This window comes from Cinclus cinclus, chromosome 2 (genome assembly GCF_963662255.1).
Source record: "Cinclus cinclus chromosome 2, bCinCin1.1, whole genome shotgun sequence".
Taxonomy (NCBI): domain Eukaryota; kingdom Metazoa; phylum Chordata; class Aves; order Passeriformes; family Cinclidae; genus Cinclus; species Cinclus cinclus.
In genome coordinates this window covers 70351084-70374106 of record NC_085047.1, presented here as the reverse complement: position 1 = coordinate 70374106, position 23023 = coordinate 70351084, and the positions used below count along the sequence as shown (strand labels likewise).

Below are 23023 nucleotides of genomic sequence, written 5' to 3'. Positions count from 1 at the left end.
AAAATGGTCCACTGTGCCACTTGCTTGACTTACAGTACCATGGGATTGCCTACTCCTGGGCTTGCAGAAGGTGGTTCTTCAAAACTGACCTGCTCTCACAGAAATTCCTAAGTCCTCAAAAGGCAGGACACTGTAAACTGGCTCCCTCAGCAACTCAAGGCTGCTCTCTTCTAGTCCAGGGTAGTGACTTCATGGACCTTTTTTCTCATTTCTCTACAAATTTTAAACCATCCTTTTGTGATCAGTGTGGCCAGATAATTATCATTTGTACTATGTCATCCACCATCACCTCTCCTATGAGTCCTCTATACACAGATAAGAGGTTATAAGGTATTATCTGTTGAGTATATAAGGAGCCATAGGGAGATACATAGAGCTATGAAGTGGCCTGACAGGTTGCCTCATGCAGTCTGAGTGAGAAGCCAGCCTCCTGCTCCCTGAGCACCTGGCATAGAGAGTCTGTGGCCCTGAATGACAGAGCTGGCAGGACAACTGGCAGCCTTCACTCTGGCATTGCCTGACTTGTAAGCTGTCATCCTTGTAATACTGTCAGTGCCCTTTGGACACAGATCTCAAACCAAAGACATGAGTGAATATTTTTTCAGTACTACAAAACCATCTCACAGATGATACATTTTTATTTTATTCAGGGAATTCTTATAAAAGCTTCACCCAAGTCCTGCTGCAGGAAAGCGGTGCAACTCTCCTATATCAGTTGATTAAGTAGTAGAAATTATTATCAGGGTGAGACAAGGCACTTTTGTCAGGAATATCTAAGTGGTACGAGAAACTATAACTGAGAAATTGAGGAAATTATGACAGAAGTGAGAGATGGGAAGCTCTAACAATTGCTATTAAAAACTTGGAGAGAATTTATGTACCCTTTGTGTCTTTAAAATAATGATTTTAATACCTGAAAATTACTGAGTAAACATATGAAGTTAGACTAAAACTATTAAAACACACTGAAAGATACTTTTTAATATCAGACTGAAGTGAATCAATTTTTTCTCCTATATTTGGATTCTGGTAAACTTTACCTTCCTCAATGTCTGCAGAAGAAAATGCAAAAATACTCTTTAAAATATTAAAATATTATACCAGTCATTCATAAAATTGCAGGGGTTTTTTTGGTTGGGTTTTTTTTGTTTGCTTGTTTGTTTGTTTAGTTGGTTTTTTTGTGGTGGTTTTTCTTGTGCTTTTTTTTTTAATATTATTCAAAATCTTGGGAATAAAAAAAAGAGTAGAAAAAGAGGATTCCACAATGCCTCCTCTTAAAACAAGTTTAGTGATTTTACTCTGGAAACAATCCAATTTGCCTCTAAAAGCATGACCAAGAAGCAGCAATGTCTGTGCTCCCCCTCCTGGCTCTGCAGCAATATTGACCTGGGCAAATCCTAACCAAGATAACACCAGGGCTGAAGCCTGTGCACAACAGAAAGAACAAAAATGTCAAGCACTGCACTGTTTAAGCTTCCTCAGTGAGGAAAACTAAAAGTTGATTTAAATGGAAATTAAAATGATATAAAAATATTTTATTTCCAAGCTTCTTGAAAGTGTTTTCCAAGATCTGATAATGAAAAAAAATATAAAAATACCTTGCACAAGGGACGACAGCAGTTTTCTCAGTATTTGTAATACTGCAGGTATTTTTTAAGAATAGTTAGTTACTGATCTCCATCGTGGGCAGTCTGAAATCTTTAAAATAATAGTTTATCTAATAAATTGCTCACAAAGAAGATTTAAATAACCTTTTTAATGCTAAAATTAGATCCTTTTTAATTGTGTAATTGTAAACCCAGTAGCTCCCCAATACCAAACATTACCAGAAATGTAGATGGCTTCATCCTCTTAGGAGCAACTTATTTGTATATTTCTATAGGAAGAACTCATAGAACCAAGACTGTATTGCATCACCATACATGATTATATATAGTCTGCTATGCAGAAGAACAGGTGGTGTGAACAATACAACTTTCACCTCAAATATGACAGAAGGTATCCTTTAAAATTCTTTGCACTGGTTCTGCTACATTCAACACAGAGCTCTTACATCTGCAGGATGAAGCCATCCTTGCTGGATTAGTCACGTGTCTTCTCAGCAGTCTTTTATAATGGCTGGTTATTTCAGTCTTAACTAAGAAAATATATTTTTTATGATTAAAAATAAATTCGTGGTTTCACAATAAATGGATAAAGTACATTCTGGCACTTGAGATTAATTTTTCATTCATTAGCTATTTCATTTATTTTTAATTTTATTATTCATTTATTATTATTTATTTTACTGTAATAAATCTTAAATCTGTGATCTTAGCTGAGCCATCTCAGAGGCAACAAGATATTATACATATTTATATTACATTATATATTATATTACATTACATTACATTACATTACATTACATTACATTACATTATATTATATTATATTTACAAGGTTTATACTGTGACTCAGGAATACCTTCTCTCCAGCATGGTGTACCCTATACAAAAACTCGGAAAAACAATTTTTCTCAGCTCTTGTTCAATTTAATAGGAAGGTGAGCTGGGCATGACGGGTATCAGGAAGGACAAAATAAAGATCCTGCTTGCTTCCTCCTATATTTTTTTCTCTTATTAGCATCTGAAATGGAAAGGATACCATATTGCAAAGTACACTAGACAGCACTAAGCCAAAATCTGCCACTCCAGGAATCAACAGTCCATATACTGCATAGTGTGACTCAAACCTGGGGCAGAACATCAGGTGGTGTCTAAGACACACTGTAGACAGGATTTTGAAAATAACATTTGGGATGGACCAAGTTAATTACTAGGGAGGCAGTCTTTCTTCCCTAGCAGTTAATCCCAAACACAAAATACGTTCTTCATGACATGACAGCTGAGACCACAGCACCATCAGCAGCGTCACAGTTTCCTTCAGCCTCAACCCCTCTTTCACAGCAGTTTGCCCAAGGAAATTGGGGAATGTGGGCAGCCTCTTACTCCACATGCAGGCATAAATTCAGGTGTGGCTCTGCCCCGTAATCATGTGCTCATGCAAAATAGAATGACATAGCAGCTTCAAACTCGATTAAGACTTCTAGAAGAAGTTCTGCTGGTTGGTGTCATAGGGCCAGAGTTATGAGCTATATCTTTCCTTTCCTGCTACTCTTGTGAAGAACTTGTGAAGAAAAGGAAGGAGGTATTAATTACACCCCGGCCCCTTTTTCAGTTGTCCTTCCCATAAGCACAAGCAGAGGCTATACTTTATTTTGCTGCCATTGCCAAAGTGGAGCAATCTTGCATCTGTGCTGGTACAAATTAATGAGCAAGTTGACAACAAGCTATCCCTGCATTACTACAAACTAATGAACACCAGCATCTTGACTTACAAAACCAACACTTCCTACTTTTCAAAGCACAAGGCCATTTAGAGATATACAACACATACTTAACATAGTGTCGCTTCAAAAGTGTGAAGTATTCTGCTAAATATCAACTAAATATCTCACTTTTGGTCTCTGTATTTAAACAATAATTAAAACCACAGAACTTGTAGGTTTGACTTCTGATGGTAGCAATTTGTTGCAACCTTGGTTTCAAGAAAACCTGTTGAACAACTGTTAGGTCAGTTCAAAAAGCAATGCTCTTATTTTATGACTTGCAATCTCAAGCTATATGTTACATGTACCAGCTATGAATACTTCAAACACTTGTGGGTTTGGGACACTGCGCAAAGCCTTTCACAGCATTGTAGGGTAGTTTAGGCTGGAAGGCACCTCTGGAGTCCTCCCCTGCTCAGTAGGGCCCTTTTCTCCAGCTATGTCACCAATCTGCTTCCTGCAGCAAGAGAAAGCAGGAGAGATATATAATCCCAAAGTTTAAGGCTGTTGTATAGAAAGACTATGGAAAATGAAGTTGTCTGATGTCCAAAGCTTATTTAATAATTAAATTTTTGGTTTCAAGGTTAGAGGAAGACATTTACATCTTACAGACCATCTGTTCAGAGAGCCCTGCTTTTTAAGTAGCAATGGCTCTATTTGGTTAAATTCACTTTGCGGGAGTCAGTAATAAAAAAAAGAAAACGGCTAAACATTTCTATAAACATTGATCTTTTTGGACCACAATCAAGGTAAGAGTATTACAAAGCTAACCTGCTTTGTTATATCTGTGGTAACACCAGTAGCTGTATTCATGGGGAAAGGCAAAAGTGCCTCAGCTTTCAGATGCCTAAGAACTGATAAACATTTGCTACTTGTGAAGGATGGAAGGGGGAGTCTTCAGGTCTGGGTCAATTCTGTGGCATGATTCTCAAAAGTCATATTGACACCTCCTGAAATGAAACTCTCTATAGACAAGGAGCATCAGGAGGAATATCATTTGACCATTTTACACAGAGTAAAGACAGTATATGTACAGATACATGTCTAGATAGCAACCAATAGCAAGACCCAAAACTCAATGACAGTACAAACTAAAAATCTGAACAACATACAAAATGGTTTAGTTCATCAACCCATCTTGATGCCATCCAGTTTCAGCAGCCCTGCTTCTTAGACTGTGTGTTGATGCTAGGGACTGCAATAAACTGCAGGGACATGGAACCTTGGTCTCTAGGTCATTTCATCTGATACACTTGAGGTCTATAATGTTGAAATGCTTTTTCTGGGAGATGCTATGAACCTCAAGTCTGATGTGTTATACCCACTATGCAAAACCAGAATCACATTTAGCACAAGAAGAAAACCTCCAGTCAGAGATGAATGTTTATATACAATTGCAAATGCAATTGCATTTTCCTAAATAAAAAGGTGAAGTATTAGAAGCACAGACTGAAGTATTTTTAATGACATAGACCAGTCTTGTCTTCAAAAGAAAATTAAACTCAATTAAAAAACAAAATACCCAAGTCAAACCAAAGCAACCAAACTATAGACAAACAAAAAAGAATCAGCCTTTTTTGTTTGTTTGTTTGTTTTTGTTTGTTTTCTTTATGACAAAAACAGGGACTAATGAAGGTAGTATACGTTTGGTAAAAAGATGGATGATGTGCCTAAAAGTTATTCTCTTCTACAGATGACTTTTGTATTTTTTTAAAAAAAGGGACAAATCTGCGTTAAAAAGACATCTATGGACAGTTAAGAAAATGTCAGCTTTCAAGGAAAAAATCCTTAACACTTAAAAATTGCAGCTTTGCACATTGACAAAGATTGCTTATGAGCACAAGTTCAATGGCTTTGGAGAGGACTCAGCAAAAATAAAAACTCAAGAAATGTCAGGAAGGATCGATCTCTCTTCACTGGCCACATTAAGCTCTCATGTTAGCAAGTGATCCAATAAAAACGTGAATAAATACAACCCATTGTTTTTAGACATCAAAGGTCACTACAATGTGTTAGATAAGATTACTGAAAACTAATACACACCAAACCTGTGAACTTTGGGAGTTATTACACATGAAAACATCTATACTACTCTGAAGAATTTAACAAAGATTTCATAAGCCAAAAGGGCTGTTAGGAGGCTGTGATGAATTAATAAGTAAGAGAATTAGACTTATAGTACTTTATTTTCATAAATTTATTTGTATTTTGAGTTTATTGATGTTAAAATGCAACACTTATATTAATACACAGAATATATTTTTCAATTTTCAAAGTATTCTAATTATTATTTAGCTACTTAGTTCCTATTAAATGTTTGGTATCCATAGGTCATATACATGATACAAAATATCACTATCTTGTATCAGCTGCAACTGATTTCTTAAATGAAGTGTTAAATTGTTGAAACCTGAGGACAGCTGTTCAGTGTGGGTTTTTTTCCCTTATCACCTTCAGGACTTTTTTGTACAGGTAGGGATGAAATTTATGGTATGGGTTTTTTTTTTTCCCCTTTAACAGTTTGTGAATTTTATATGGAACAGCTACAGGAGAAATAAAAACTTATTTGTCTTACAGAATTATGACACTGTAGAAGTTAATTATTACTTTGACCCTTTGTACAGATTCTTATGTTGCCTTAAATGAAACATGATCTTTATGATTTTTGTTTTAGTTAAAGTACTGGTTTCACATTAATTAAGTTTGAGTTAAGTAAAAACTACTCCTTTTTGTGTGTGCGCATATTTTAAAAACAGCTATTAAGAACCTAAAGGTACTGTATCTTAAATAAAGACAGAAGATCTTACATATAGAGACACTTTATATTTCAGGGGAAATTATTTCCTCAGATCTAATAAATAGTTTTATTTTATACTCCTGTAATTCCAGCCTGTGACATGAATTGAACGTTGCCCAAAAGATGCTACAAAACATTGCAGTCACTTCTGAGGATGTGGGATGTAAATATTTATAAAGCTTTTAAGATTTCAAGTCTGCAAACTCTAGAACTGGGAATGTCAGCATTTATTTATTTATTTATTTATTTATTTATTTATTTATTACAGTTACTCTGAATATAACCACAGATCTGTGATAACAGCATGCTTATATAAACACAGAAATGTTCAAAAACTACCACATGCAGGTAAGTCTTACCCACTGCATAAAATGTACTTGTGAAAACCTCTGTGTGATCACTAATTGCATTTACTTACAGCATTGTACTTTCAAATGACTGAAAAAGCAGTTTAGAAAATGAAATATCAGAAAAGTTGCTACTGTGATTGTATCCATACATTTATGTGGGGAAGCCTTAGAGGCTGTGGTTTTTTGCTGGCTGTTGTATATCCAAGGATCAAAGGTAGTTGCAGTGCTTGTCTGAATGCAGTGCTTGTCTCAACTATTTTCACTAGACACTGGCTTTTGCAAAGGATTGAGGGACAGATCCAAAACCAAATTGAGATTTTTATCACAATGCCTAATCTCTGTGCCTGTCTCTTCAGAGATCCATCAGAATCCCAAGGTTACTGACCTTTTTTACGTGTTCATAGGGAGCTAACTTACAAGTTGGTGACTGTGAGTCAAGGACTTCTTACATGTTTATAGAACAGTCTCCAGAAAATTTCAGGCTCTGGTGATTTCCTGTCCACTGACAGGATGTGCTCTTCATTCTCCACTCTGCAGGGAAACTGCAGTGTATCTTGTAATTGGGAACTCCTCACCGAAGTACCTACTAAGCTGGTAGCTTATTTGGTTGGCTTGCCACACTCTTCAGTCTTCAACAAATTTTCAAGGATGATAATCAAGTCACAAATAATTGTGTGCAGGCAGCCTTAGCATCCTCTAGCTCTCATTTAGCTGTCTCGGTGACAGTGAATTACCTGAAGTTCCTCTCCCTCTGTGAACACTAGGCAGGCAGATCAGGAGTCACCCGAGAAAGGCAGAGTGAATGATTTCCATGAAACACTTGCCTTTGTGCACTGCCTGTGCAGAATGCCTGGCTCGGGAGATCAGGTGGGGTGCTGATCTTTCAAAAGTGCAGATCAATCTGACTGAGGGACATTGACTGGGGACATTTTCTTTCAGTGCTCAGTTAATCCCGGGTACCAGAGAAAGCAGCACGTACGTAACTTTTTGTGGGAAGGTGCTGCACTGGTGGGCACAGGTGTGCAGGGGGTTGTCCCATGTGCTCCCACCGCTGCTATCCACGGGGATGTCCGAGCAGCAGGGCTGGGCTCCCTCGCCAGGTACACCCTGAGGAGCTGGGACCCCCGCGTCAGGAAGACACAGAACTTTGCTGCCAACTCCCATGTTTTCAAACACTTTTTTTTTTTGATCCCAACTTTTCTTTAACAGCAACAACAACAACAACAACCACAACAACAAGGAGTATATATTTGGATGTTTTTTTATTTTCCTGTCAGTTGCAAATATTTATGGGAATTTGCATGTGGGGAGCTGAGGGAGTACCCTGCTTGTCCAGGGTGCGGTTCCTTATTGCAGGAACTCCTGGCTGCCCGGGAGATCGAGGGGCTGCTCTCTGCTGGTGGGAGGCTGGAGATGGGCAGCAACTGTGTCCAGTTGTGGACTTATAACAAGGAATAACCCCGAGCACCAGTACAGATTGAGGGTGACCTGCTGGAAAGCAGCTGTGCTGAGGAAGACCTGGGGATCCTAAGGGACAACAAGTTGTCCATGAGCCAGCACTGTGCCCTGGTGGCCAAGAAGGCCAAAGGTATCCTAGAGAACATCAAGAAAAGCATTGCCAGCTGGTGAAGGGAGGTGATCCTGCCCCTCTGCTCAGCCCTGGTGAGGGACACCTCTGGAGTGCTGTGTCCAGTTCTGGGCTCCCCAGTACAAGAGACACATGGAGCTCCTAGAGCAGATCCAGATGCTATGGAGATAAGTAAGGGGCTGGAGCATTTCTCTTACAAGGAGAAGCTGAGGGAGCTGGGTCTGTTCAATCTCAAGAATTTTTTTGATGAGGGGATCTCATCAATAAGTATCTGAAGGGAGGGTGCCAAGACCGTGGAGCCAGGCTGTGTTCGGTGGTGATAAGCAATAGGACAAGAGGCCATAGGCAGAAACCGATGCACAGGAAGTTCCACCAGAATCTGAGGAAGAACTTCTTGACTGTGCAGGTGACCATGCACAAGAACAGATTGTCTAGAAAGGTTGTGTCCCTCAAAGGAGTTATTCACGAACGATCTGGAAGTAAACCTGTTCAATGTGTTCTAGGATGACCCTACCAGAGCAGGGAGGCTGGGCCAGGTGATCCAATGTGGTCCCTTCCAACCTCACCCGTTCAGTGATTCTGTGATCATATTAGGTAAGGCTATCAGCATGTCCAGGAAACAAGTACGTGCGCATTTCAAACACCAGTCTGGAACACACAGTGGTATTTCTTTTGCGCCTAGAGCACTGTTCCATCCAGCCGCAACACCAGTGAACCTGCGAGCCCCAAAACCTCCCGGCCCACCCCACACCGCCTGCCCCACCGCCTCCCCCTCGCCCCGCCTCCCGGCAGCCCCCGCGCGCCGCCCGTCCTCGCGAGACTCTGGGCTCTCGCGACAGCGGGGCGCCGCCATCTTACCCGCTCGCTCGGGCTCTCGTTCCGTCGGGCGCTGCGGCTCAGGGCGGCGGGGGGGGCAGCCCGTCCCGGACCGCGCCGCCGCCACACTCGGCCGCGCCGTCCTCCGGTGGGGGGGGGACCCGCGCAGCGCCTGGGACGCGCTCCCCGGCAGAGGAGTGGCGAGAGCGGGGCCCGCGGGAAGCAGCCGCTGCTCGACTGGTTCCGCCCCCTCCGTGTCGCTGGGCCTCCGGCCCCTGCCCGGCGGCCTCTGCCGAACCGGGAGGCGGCGGAGGCTGCGGGGGTGCGCGGCGGGAGCCGGGGTGCCGGCCGGCGGGGCGGTGCGGACCCCGCCGCCGGGGCTGCTGGTGCTGGTGCTGGTGCTGCTGGCGGGGAGGCGGGGGGCCCGGGCCGCTCTGGATGGTGGTTAAAATGATCATAGAAAACTTCGAGGCGCTGAAATCCTGGCTCAGCAAAACCTTGGAGCCCATGTGAGTAACCGCGACCCTTCCTCGCCCTCTCGCCCCCTCGAAATAAACCTTCCCCTTGCAAAAGATGGGGATCAGCAGGGGCGGGAAACGCGGTGTCGGCGAGTCCCGGGAGGGCATCCCGGGAGATGCCTCTCAGCGCCCTTCTTCCCGGGCCGCCTGTGTGAGGGGCTGCGTCGTTCTCCCGCTCTCTCGTCGCCGTCCTCGGCCGGGAGGTAGGACCATCTCCCTCCGGAGATTGCAGTTTCCCCCCCTAGCGACCGTGTTGCTCTTCCCTTTGTAGCCCAGGGAGAGCGGGAGACGCTGTGTGTGTGTGTGTGTGTGCAGCTCGCTGTGGCCCGCGCTCAGCCCCAGGAGAGGCCGCGTTAATGAGCAGGGCCCGCCGCCCTGTGCAGGGACCTTCTCTGGGACAGCTCAGGTGCAGGTGCCACCGGGACGTCTTGCGGGATCCTGGGATCTTCCTAATAGCATTTTCTACAGAGTCTTCGCATATCATTCTTGGTTGCTTTGAGTATTTGACGCGGTCTGTTTTCCTTTCCCCCAAATAAAAATTGCATCAGTAGAGGACTTGAGAGTAGGAGCCCCAGAGAATCATTTGTCTGTTTGTGAATACGTGCGTGGCCTCTAAGCATAACATTCATGTGAATAAGTGGAGCTCTTCTGTAAATGCGTCTTCCTTCTCTGAATGGTATTTTAGTGGAACTGAAGTGTGAACTTAGTTTTAAAGGTTTATCTTCTGGAAGTACGGTGTCTACAGATGAAAGCATACACTTTTCTTGTTATTCTGAACCACTGTTTTAACATGGCTGAATTCAGTTGCTGAATTAAGTTAAGGAGTTTGAATTAAGTTAACTGGATGAGAACTCCTGAATTCAGTCTGGTGTTAACTTTTGTGCTGAGGTGGTTGCCCACTGTAGGTTTTACTCTTGATGAGTTCAGATGGGGGGCAAAATTTGCTATATGGCTTCCATAGCCTTTAGTTAAGTATATGCTATGCTGAAATAACCTGAAAAAGTTATAAAACGAAGGGACATTTTTAGGAGAGCTTCACGTGGGTTGTTCTTTGGTTTGTTGGGGGCTTTTTTTTTGAGGTGGTGGGGGAGAGGGGTAGTGGTTCTCCTTTATTCCATGGGGTCTAATCCGGACCACACTGAAACAGATGAACTATGAATTTATTTTCAGTGAACTTTGAATTAGATCTGCAAATTACACTGAGTGTCTTTGTTATAGAAAGTTTGATATTTAAGGTTTTTATTTTGGGGAGAGGAAAGGGCATCATCTTGTAAAGCTGTAGCTTGGGGAAGGTGAATTACTTTTTCTCTTGGGTCAGTATAATGCAATATGTTGTGTTCTGGGGTAATAGACTTCCGTAGTTCTCTGCTACATAATGCTCACTATTAGTTTCTTGTACTTTCTTGTATGGTCGTTAATGGTAGCTTGATGTCAGTGTTTTAGTGTGCTGGTTAAGAGGATTGTAACAGACTCAGATTGGTCCATGTTTCTTTGTTTGAATATTAAACCGTGAGCTCTCTTAGCAATAGTCAGGAGTTAAAGGGTGAAATTGAGATTTTCAGATTTTGTGGTCAGTGAAATTTTCTGCTTTTTTTTCTACTGAGAAGACCAGCATGTATCCGTTAGGTTAAATGTGGTGTGTGAGCAGATCAAATGTGGTTGTCGTTTTGAAAAACAATGGGAGAGCTGGGGAGATGCTGGTCTGGAGGATGATGAGTCCTCTGAATTTTTAGCTTTGGGAGGAAACAAGCCAGCAGTGACTGTCAGTCAGTTTTCTGCAGTGTCCTGTGTTATTGCATTGTTGAATAGATGCTAGAATTGGTGAAGATATGTTGTCCTTTCCTAGCAATCAGATACTCTTGGAGGTGCTTTTGGAGTCAGCTATCTGAAGTGTGTGACTACAGCTGTAGCTTCTGGCTGTATAAAAATTTCAGTGTGCAGCTACTTCTAAAGAAGTAACTGTTGCACTACTGGCACAGTAAGGCGCTAACTACTGATCCTATCGAGGTGTGTTGCTGTAGCCCAAAAATGATTTTTGACTTGTCTTTTCCTGTTAATGAAACAAAAGTGCCAGGTGTTTTTGTCTAGTGGCTCTTTCAGAAACCTATAGCTGCAAGATATGTAGCTCAACCTCCTAACTACATGGGAAAGACACCACTGTATTAGGTCATTATGGAGGTGGTGTCTTGGTGGTTTTAAGGGTAGAAGTGCATTTAAGAGGAAGCATAAATAAATTTTATGCAAACATGTCTACATCTAAATTTGTGCTAGTTACCTAGAGCTGCGTAGTTAGAACATGCTGCACTTTCCAAGTCGCCTTTTCCAAAGAGCTAGTGTTCTTAAATCAGGATGTATAACTTACTCCAAAGGCCATAATGCATGTACTTCTGTAACATAATGTGTCAGAATTAAAATGTAGCAGTAGCCACAAAAATGGTCTCATTTTATCTTTAAACAGTTCTAAAAATGCTGACTTCTTAATACAATGAAACAAGTGTATTATGTAATTATATGGTCTGGACATGGTTTGGTTGTTGGACTACTTTTACATGGAGTCTCTGGGAAACACTGTTCAAAGACAGGAGTGTTGAAGGAGAGAAATGGTGGAGGATTTAAGATCTGGAATTTTTTGTTAGTGGTAAGTTGTTGGGGTTGTTTGTTTGTTTTGGACTACTCTGATGCCTTTGGCAAAGCCTTGGTGATCATCCATACAAAAAGGCCTTATCTGAGTTTTGTCTTGTTGCAGTGAGGCAGAAACTGCGAATGCTGCCATGCTGAAGTATTTGCACAGTCCAGCTCCGTTTGAGGGGTAATAGGTCTCTAGGAGCTTTCTACAGTTCTTCAGGAAGAGGCTGCTTTTGTGGTTTTGGAAATAACTCTTTGTACAGCTCTGTGTGCTGTACAGAGAATTGCTAAATATACACACAGAATCATTGCAGATACAGCCGTGTAAATGAAGTACCAGTACAAATAAAATGGCAAGAGGCTTTTTGTGCTGTGGCTACTCTGTGTTTGACTAGAATTATCTTGTATGTTTTAACTCCAGTCAGCGCTGTAAAGAAGGCGTTTGTTACCAGTTACCCTCGTTGCTTGCAGACAGCAATGGACTAAGTTTCTAGTGCTACACACTTTCTTGTCTGTGGCATGGATTCTGTCAAGTGTTGGAAGATAATGTTAAACTTGCACTATAACCGTACGCCTGTCACTTCTGATTTCTGTACTAGCAAGGCACTTACTGAGCCTGTCAATTTGATGGGTTTCTTTTCTGCAAGCCCATTCCAGATACTCTATAAACTGTGTATATAGTCCTTGCTGGAATATCAGGATCTGGCTTGGCAAAGTTCCAGGTAGGGATTTCTTTTAATTTATGCTTCTTGAATTTGTTTGAATCTCTACTTGTAAAAAAAACTAGCTTTTTGTACTAATGCTGCACTCACAATTTCACTTTTAAGACATTGTAATGTTCTTCCCCTTGCCCTAATTCTCTACACTGGAAGGTTTCCTTGGTTTTAATTACTTTGTGTAAAATAAATTATATTGAAATATTTCTGTGGCCCGCTGAATTTTACTTTCAATTTGATTAAGGCTCCCATACCTACTTTTTTTCCACTTCACTGTATTTACACATTTGTAAAGGTTTGTTCCTGTACTAAATAAAACTTGAAAAAAAGACGAAATGCCTACAACAACATTTATGCAGTGTTTAGCCATATCTCATTGAAATGGAAAGGCATTTTGCATTGGTGAATTCTGTGAATGAATATGGTGTTGTAATGACTTATATCAGATGGGATAATATTAAAACTGTTTAAAGAATATTTTGAATATATTTATCATTGGCATATTTTATGTTTAGTGATCTGGTGTTTTGCCCTCAGTATTCTTTTGTTTGTCAAGCTTTTCAGCCCCCCCCCCCCCCCCCCTTTTTTTTTTTTTTGGCTTCACAGGTTACTGATAAAAGGTAGCACATAAAAAAGGTTTAACAGTGGTGTAAGGAATATGCTAATAAACCAGGGCATTGAAAGCATAGGAATAAGTTAAAATGAAAAACTTTGTCACTCCTTTCATGTGGCACATCATCCCACCAATAACACTTATTGAATCACCATGAGATTTCTCTCATTTTCCATGGAACTTCCTAAGATGTTCAGAAGCAATAAGCATTCTCTTCATTTCACTTTGGTAACACTTTGCATGAAGCTGTTTGTAACTAAGATGAATAAAGCACGAATGCACACCAGTGGTATGTCATTTTTAATGCTAGTTATTTTTCTGCATCTGTTATGAAGCTTGATAGACTGTTCACCTGACTCACAGAGAGCTGCTGTGTTTGACAAGTCAAGGTTCCTAGCTTAGAGTGCTGGTACTGCTAAGCTTCTGTGTAAAATATTACACAGTATTAAAAGTGTTAGTATTAGTAAAAGTATTAGTATTAAAAGATTGGTATTACTAAGTATAGTTAAAACCAGAAAATAAAAAGGAGAAAATTACTCCAGTTACAGGAAACCTTTTTTTGTTCTAACAGTGAATATCATCAGTGAAGTGAAACCCCTTTGACTGCATTGCAAGTCACAGAGACACTGTGATGAGTTTTGCTTTCTGCGTTGAATGGGTGTTGGAGAGCCAGCAAGCTGACAGCTGTTCTGCCTCATGAGAGCTGTCTTGAGTCTAGGGGTGGCATTCTAGGCTGCCAATTACTGGTTGCAGCTGTATGAACATGTCAGATCTGACTATCATAGTAATTCAGAACTGATTTAATGGCATCATTAGCTTGAATAGCAGCTTTGGATTCTGTGGCATTCCTCAATGTGTTTCTGTTGCTTTAAGTACTGTTAGGGAGTTCATGAAAGTGAGTATCATAAGAGTGGTCCTTCTCAGCTACCAGTGTCTCAAGATACAACTTGGATCTTGCTGAATGAGTTTGTCATTCACCATAGCTTTTTGTAGATTTTTTTTTTTTTTAAAGAAACAGCAGAGTGGTGCAACTGCCTGAATTAGGCAGGCTGCACTGCCCGGTATGCAGTGTGCATCTTTCTGCACCCACTCAGCCCTGCAAGTACAAAGCATTTCACTCAGGCTTCAAACACAGCCACGTCCACCTTGGTTAATGTCAAGAACTGAGCAGTATTTTAGCAATCACTCTTCAGGCAACAAAACTAGACTCTAAAATTTAGGTTATTAACTCTCAAGATCAGAGCATGGGAAATAGCATGCACCTACATGTTATTTCCTTTACAGCAACACCATTTGTTGCCTGGAGGACTACAGACATGCTTCTGAGGTTTCAGTGTGTTGTGGTAGTTTAAATTTGTCAAGGAACTAGTTTGAGGATTTGCAGCACCATTTTGGTTTGTACATTAATTTTAAAACTGCAAAAAAAATCCCTTTGTGTAGTTTCTTTACATCTTGGAAAAAGTAGTGTGTACATACAACATACAGCTACACCAGTAATATGTTTTTGCAAAGACCTTTAGTATCTATGCCACATATACTGCATTTCTCAGTTAAGGCTAACATCTGTAGTTCCCCTGTGATAAAAAAAGTCAAAATGGGTTCTCAGAACATATTGGAAATAGATAGATTAAAAAGTGTTTAATGAATTTGCAAAGTATTCAAATAAGAAGGAGAGACTGTACTGAGAGGTGACTCAGCCAAATTACTTTCCCTTTTTCAAGTATTATTTACAACAAAATTTAAGGGTTAAGTTTACCCTGGTAGCTTCAGCTTTTCTGTTGTATGTTTATTTGAAATAGAAGTTTGAAATAATGACTGCAAAAACAGGTGAGATCAGAAACATGGGATTTTGAACTTCCCTGTGATCTTTGTTGAACTGTTCCTTCTGTGATTGAAGCAAAATATTTGATTGGGAATTGCTTTCCTTTTTGAAGCTTTTATGTGTTGCATAGCAATTGGAGGTATCTGTATAAATCTCTGAAGAGCATGTAGAGATCTAGCAAGAGAATTCTTCCATCTATGCCTGTATACTCAATAATGTTTATTAAAGCAGGATTACATGAGCAGCCTTCCTTGTTTAATAGAGAGGAGGAGGCACTGTGTATTTTCTGACTTAGTACAGACTGCAAAAAAGCATTACTAGAGGTAAAAGGAACAGTGATTCATATTCAGAAATTGGGTGTAAGAAAACATGCAATGATGTTTAATGGTAGCACACACTGGGATGTACTTGCTGCAGTGGAAATGAATTCAGATTACTTGGACCAGGTGGTGTGTGTGTTTGTTTGTTAAAGAGAACACAAAAACAGGAAGAGAAATTTGTGATTACAGATGCAGATGAGTGCTTGCAGCACATGCCTACAGAATGTTGAAGGGATGGAGATAGGGAAATCAGAGTTGAGAAATGTTTTTCTACATGCTTCAATGTATGTAACCATTTTTCTAGTAGCCAGGTGTTATCGTAAGAGTAAAGTTATGTATAAAGTTCTGTCACACTTGTAATGCACAGATTGTGTTTATGATGAGGACTGATGTACCACACTATATTCAAGTTTAGCTAAGGATTCAAACCTGTATTTAATAGGTGAAAATGTATCTAATTCAATGAGCAGTAGAATCATAAGTTTTTTGTTCATTTTTAGAGCAACATAGAGTATTTGAAATGTGTTGGTGGTATTCCATTTTTCTGAGCTACCAGTTAAGGATCTTTCTCTATTATCTTTCAATTTGCAAGAAAATAGCACAATACAAATATTGTGTGATAAATCCTTGTGATACACAGTAAATTTGCTGCCACCAGCATGGGTGCCTTTCCTTTTTTCTTTATTCTCACTTTACTTGTTAACAAAACAAAGTTGATTATAAGAGCATAAAATGCAAGACAAAGAGGTTTAGGAGAACTGACAAAGCTAGCTCAAAATTGGTGAAAAATCCATGTATGCACAACAAAGACAGAGCAAGCATACTGCGTATTATTCACACACACACAAAGGCTGCTATTCTCTAAGAAAATACTGTCAAACTAGAGGACATAAGATCTTGTTTATCAGAAAAACTCAAGGCCCCATAATCCAATCCATCGGATTTTGACTAAACCAGTGGATAGAGAATTTGTATGGAACATTTCAGAATTAAGTTCAAGTGAAAAAGTGGAAAGGAATTGCTTTTTAGAAAAGCTCCCCCCCATACAAAATGAATAACGATGAGGGCTAGAACTCTTGATAGCTATAAAGAAATTTTCAGGCAGACTTCCTTAATTCACAGTTTTGTAAACTTTAAATTTTTTTTTGACTTCATGAAATTAGTTGGTCCTCTTTTCTGCCACTTGAGGTTGCTAGCAATTTAATTTTAGCATCATCTTAAAAAAGGCATTTTACAAGAGTTTGAAAAGCAATAAAAGATCAAATTATAAATGTATTAGATCTGTTTAAGATACTATCTACAGAAACAGTTTTCACAGTACTGTGAAGAAAACAGTTAAATTGCTTGTGGGTTTTTTCCAAGCTTTGAAGAATAGATATAGGAGACTTCTGTTTCAAGTCCGTACTTAAGGATATCAGCCTCCCTATGTGTAAAGATCATTTGCAGTTTATTTTAAAAAATTAAAGCACATCAAATCTTAATGGTGATTTACAAAAGCATCTTCATCTCACTGTACCACAAAACTCACTATATTCGTTATTGCTTAAGTAGTGTCAATTTGAAATAATTTGTGTATTAGTATTTTTTTTTAAATAGTGTTTGTTAAGTAGTCAAAAGCATGTAAATTCTTACTGTTGTAGTAATTCCCCTGTGCAAATTGAGTAACAATCATAGTAGAATTCAGTATGATTGCTTTGCATTTTTCATATGTGGCAGTGCAGGGTGACAAATGTTGAAACGTGCATGGGTGCCCAGCAGAAAGTGATCCTGAGTTTTGCAAATTAAAAGTACATTTTCATTGTGAATGTTTTCATAAGCATATCTGTTGGGTGGATGAGTTCAAGTCCTGGGGGTGGACAGGATTGCAAAGATTTCTGAAGTCATCATGGCAGGGAAGATGAAAGCATTAACTGTTCATTATTTTTAAACATCTGTTTGTTTGGATTTTGGGGTTTATTGGTTTTGTGTGGTTTTTTGGTTTGTTTTTTGGGGGATAGTTTATGGTTTGTTTATTTTGCTGTAGTCTAGGTGGTTTTCCAGAGAAGATTTTCTGTTTTTCATCCTGCACATGAAAGAGGAATTGCTTTAAACTGAATATGAAATTGTTGTATAGTCCATGCTGTAGGAGCTGGAGATTCCACATTGTAATTGCTGAGAGCAGTAGGATTTTACCTTCTAGATTGACTCGGGGTTTTTTCTCCCCCTTTTTCTTTATTTCTGCCCCTCCCCCCTCTTAATTTTGGGCGTTATGTGTCACTGGAGTAATTTGTAGCAGATTTTGAATGACAGCTGCCTCTTCATATTATCGAATGAGAACCAAATATATGGAAATTGAAATTAAAAAAGAAAAACTGAGGATAATAATGTGAAAATTGTCTGCTCCCCACCTGTTATGAAAACAGCACATTAATTTTCCATGGCACAATTCAGCTTGAAACCTGGAAAGTACTGAAAATCTAAAGTGCCATTGAAGTTGCATGAAGAAACAATAAAAAACAGTTAATAATTTTGCAAATTCAAAGAGTGAGAGATTATGAAATGCTGGTCTTAGGGCCTGCTGGAGGCTGAGAGAGAACCCTCATTGTAGCCTGTGATGAATAGTGTTCGACACTGGGCTTTTTAGATAATCTGCTTTGCTGATGTGTTCAGGTGCCTGCAGTGTAAAAGAGTCCTACTGCTTGCACTGTAGGAGGTTGTGTCAGGTTGTCCACTGACTTGGTGCTTGGGCAGTGTTTTCTACTGGATAAAGAATTGTTAGACCTGGATGGGGCAAACAAGATGTGAAAAATTTCTGAAGAATTTTCAGTCAGTTTACAGTCTGGTTTTTGATTCACAGTGTGTATTTTCATTTTGTTCATTTAGTGTATGTGAGTTCTCTTTTTGGAATGTAGACTGATTGTGAACTCCTGTTTCCTGTATCTGTTAATTAATGGGGACTAACATGGAATACAGTGGTACCTCCACTAGCAGCCCATGTTGCTTTTTCAACATGAGGTTCTACTATTGCCTGCTTTCTAGAGGATGCTGGGTTACGTTTGAAGCTCTGACCTTTAACTTCAGAGCTCTGTGTGCTGGGCCCAGGCTATCCATAAGTGATGCTGACAGATTGACTTCCTTTGCTTAGTGGATATGTTTGCATGGGGGATGTTGCTTGCTGTGCAGGAGATAAGTTTCTCTGGTGAGAGGAATTAGGTGGTGTGATATGTTTGTTTAGGGATTTGGGTTCTTTTGCCCATTGTCCAAAATAATGTCATTTCAGTGATCAACATTTAGATTAATAATTAAGCTTCAGCATTTGTATCTTACTCACTGTGGAAGGGATTTCAAGCTTCTTATTGCTTTATTATGACTGTTGGACCTCTATGCTAGAGCAGTATTTGTGTAACGTTCATATTGAGTGCAATTCCCTGACCACAGATTAATTTTTCTTATTGGTTATTTTTGCTAGAAAGCATGGACAGTTAGGATCCATCAATGCAGTTTTTTAGTACAAAAATTAGTCATTAGTACAAATTTTAATGACTACTCAAATAAGCTGTCTGTATCACATGGCCAGTATGCATCCATTCAAACCTGTGTTATTTTGTGGGGCCTGAAGTCTTCCTTTGGTATATGCTAAATAAGAAGATTAAGTTGTTTAAGACCAATGTCTCACTATTTCATGAGTTACTCTTTTGAAACATGAGTAGTTTTGTGCAGTAGTCTCCCTTGCTTTACACGGCCACCACAGAGTTCCTTGTAGATTCCTATTTGTGAAACATTGTAAAAATAATGCACCACTTATATGAATGTCCTACTGAATATGGATACAAGTTTTTTTCATTCTAAATTCTTTATTGATGTGCATAAGACTATCAACTTCTACATTAAGGTGCTCTGTAATTTAATTGTAGGTTGAATTCTGAGCTCAGATGTCAAATGGAGAATGATCCCCTAAATTTCTCTCCATTTTCAGTGTACCTCTTATGGAAGTGTCTGTAACAATATATGAATTTAGGCTTTTGAAACCAAGTTTGAAACTGAAAAAATCAGTTTCAGTTTTCATGGTGTTCATATGTAAGTAGTAATAAGAATGTTCAAAAGTGTATTTAGGAGAATACTTGAGGGTCTGTTTTTTTTCTTTAATGTAGCATAGATCACTTCTACAGTATTACTATATTAATTTGCAATTAGATAGACTGGCTTTTCTCAGATAAGTTATTCAGTGTTTCATTCAGAATGATTGAGTCAATCTTTGGGGAGTTAGGGAAGTATTTGTTGTCTTTGTTTTTAGTATAGAAAAGGCAGTTAAGGCTGTTTCTTACAAAATATTTTGTTCTAGTTTACTCTGGGGTTCTTTGTCCAGTGTTAGGAAATACTCTAGGCAATTGTTCTCTGGAAGAGGAAAGTGATACTTAGAAATGTTATATATCTGGACTCAGTTTTGAAACATACACCTCAGTATTGCTTTGGTAGGAAATGGTTTTGCCCTATATATGTATTGGTCATACCAGTTTTGGACATTAATTACTGTAATTAAATTGCCTTTTTTTCCCTAACTAATCTATTTGCAGATGTGATGCAGATCCATCTGCCCTAGCTAAATATGTTCTGGCTTTGGTAAAGAAGGATAAAAGTGAAAAGGAACTGAAGGCATTGTGTGTCGATCAGCTGGATGTATTTCTTCAGAAAGGTATGGACGTTTTCATAACAATCAAGATTGAGTGAAGATTCTGTCCTGTTTAATTTATAAAAGTAATCATTTACCATAGAATCAGGCTTTGATCTCTTTATTAGATTTGTTACTCTGTAGAATGTAATTCAGTTTCCATAAAGTAATTTTTAAAAGCCCAGGTGTATAGGTTAGCATGCATATATTAGGTATGTATTTTGTTAGTACTCACAGAGGCACAGAATCATAGAATGCTTTGGGTTGAAAGAGACCGTAAAGATCCTCTAGTTCCACCCCCCTGTCCTGGGCAGGGACCTCACAGTAGACCAGGTTTATCAGGGCCTTGTCTGACCTGGTCTTAAATGCTTCCAGGGCTGGGGCGTCCACAACTTCCCTGGGCAAGTATTGAACCTCTGTATATATATGCCAGAGATATTCTTCCAGATGCTTTATTAAGAGACATAAAATAATTCAAGAATTGAAAACTGTTGTGAAACATTGTTCAGTATTGACATGGTTTTTTGACTCTGTAAATGTCCTTTTAAAATACAAATTAGGAACACAGTATTTAAAGTAAATACTCTTTGTTGTTTTAACTTTTTGCTGAATGCTGGTTTTGGTTGCTTGTCTGGGTTTTTTGGATTTATTTATTTATTAATATTTTAAGTAAATGTTAACCATGGTTTTGTATAATGGATATTTGTACACTCTTTACTTTTAGAAACTCAGATATTTGTGGAAAAACTGTTTGATGCTGTGAATACAAAAAGCTACCTACCTCCACCAGAGCAGCCATCATCAGGAAGCCTGAAAGTAGAATTTTTTCAGCACCAAGAAAAAGAGACAAAAAAAGAAGAGGTGGGAATTGATTTTAATTTACATGTACTTTTTTTCCTCCTTCATGTAGTTTGCTTATATGTTTAACTTCATAGTTTTTATTAGTAACAGTTATTAGTAGTTTATTATAGTTTATATCAATAATAATTTATGTTATTAATAGTCTTATTAATAATTACATGATAGCATTAAAATAACAGAATATTTGTGCTTGGTATGTTGAGCACTGCTGCATGATTTTCCGAACCCAAGTGGCTGTTTCAAAGGTAAACCAAAGTGGTTTTGCTGAGGCAAAGGTAAATTAAATTAATGCATAGTGTAGGAGCTGTAGTACAACCTGCATTAGTTCTCTGGTCAAAATTGCTGTTGTAGTTGTGCTTCACTTTAATTCTCCATAAATCCAGGCTGTCATTCTAAATGGCAATTCCCATTCCTTCAGCTGCTTGATCCAGATTAACATCCTTTTGTCACAAGTGTTTATGTTGTTCATTGAGCCAGAAGAGTAAGTTTGTGCTTTTCAGTAGCAGCCTAGGTTTGCCTGCGTGGAAGTGTTTTAAGTGTGAACTGAACTAGATAACCTGCTGATGAAAAAAAAACTTTGGTGTTGGTTGTTGAATATCCATGCCTTTTCAAATCTTCCCAAAGCCTTAATATGGTTTTTTTGTCTACCTACAGTAAAAGCAGCTGTATTTTCAGTGCAGCACTATAAAGATTGATTATTTTATTTTTCTTTCAAACAGGGCTTTGAATATTCCTAGAAGCAGAAACATGTTATGAAGATTCTCTAATTATGTTAGAAACTGAAATATTTATTTTCAGTATTACTGTTGATTGCTCAGTGATTGGAGCTTTTGGTTTTATTTGGTTATGCGGAAGTCTGCACTTTGGTGTACTCATATTTTGATCTAATATATATGCTTTGAATTCAGATAGTTAAAGAGGAAGAGCGAGAGAAAAAGTTCTCCAGAAGATTAAATCACAGCCCTCCTCAGTCAAGTTCTCGCTACAGAGACACCAGGTAAAAAATTTTGCTTAAGCCCTTGTATTTTATCAGTAATCAGATGGATTTAGATTTTTTACTGACTTAAATACTGTGCTTCTGTGTTTTCATGTAATAAGCCTAAAAAGATGACTTCTGTTGAATTTACGCGTGTGTAGTTAAGTGGCGAGTGTGTGTCAGTGTAGCCTGTCTCTTGAGTCGTCCACATCTATCATCCTTGGAGTTTTAGGAGTCATTCTGGTGTTAGATTTGTGGTTTATATTGCAGTATCTGTTCTGCCTGATACTGAGTTTGAATTCTGATTTAGAAACATTCCCTTCAGTAACTGAAGTTATTGTTGGTTTCCAACTTGGGAAATATGCATTATTGTGCAAGAAATAGAAATTTGTATTTGTTCTGAAATCTTAGGTGTGGTAAAAATAAACCAAATCCGTGAAATTAATTTAAAAATCTTTCTGAGAGGAAAGGAGTAGCCATAAGTTAAATACAATTTGTAGCTCTTCTCTAGTTTCCCGCTGACATTTCTTAAAGTTTTTAAGTAGTTAGGATTCCAAATTAGAGCTTCATAATTCCTGTAATTAACCTCTAATACTTCGTTTATAGAAGCCGCGATGAAAGGAAAAAAGATGAACGTTCTAGGAAGAGGGATTATGACCGAAATCCTCCCAGAAGAGATTCCTATAGGGATCGGTACAACAGACGGAGAGGGAGGAGTCGGAGCTACAGTAGGAGTCGAAGTAGGAGTTGGAGCAAGGAGAGGTTGCGGGACCGTGACCGAGACCGGAGCAGAAGCCGGAGCAGAACGCGAAGCAGAGGTACCAACAGTTGGTCTCTAAAATACGGTGAATGTTCTCTACAAAATTTAGAAACTAAACTTGAAAACTGTGTTCAAAATATACTAGAATTTCCTCTATTGTTCTTGTCCCTTTATTCAAATTTAGCTTTGTTTTCCTGTGGAAATGAGACTTCTGTGTTTGTGTTCTCAATGCTTGTTTTCCTCTCT

The 23023-nt window shown here is 39.0% G+C and overlaps 1 protein-coding gene across 5 annotated transcripts in view; it reads left to right on the top strand.

The window, feature by feature from the left end:
* The first annotated feature begins 9002 nt into the window (after positions 1-9002).
* RBM26 (RNA binding motif protein 26) overlaps positions 9003-23023 on the top strand; it is a 51500-nt gene continuing 37479 nt past the window's right edge. For 2 of the 5 annotated variants that reach the window (XM_062487793.1, XM_062487792.1), the window contains exons 1-5: positions 9006-9427; positions 20086-20204; positions 20905-21041; positions 21950-22038; positions 22624-22835. In XM_062487793.1, coding sequence (XP_062343777.1) covers positions 9357-9427; positions 20086-20204; positions 20905-21041; positions 21950-22038; positions 22624-22835 — 628 coding nt within the window. In that variant the 5' untranslated portion in view covers positions 9006-9356. Of the gene's footprint in view, positions 9428-20085; positions 20205-20904; positions 21042-21949; positions 22039-22623; positions 22836-23023 lie in introns of all 5 variants that reach the window. The other 3 variants (XM_062487794.1, XM_062487796.1, XM_062487795.1) reach the window with 3 other exon arrangements.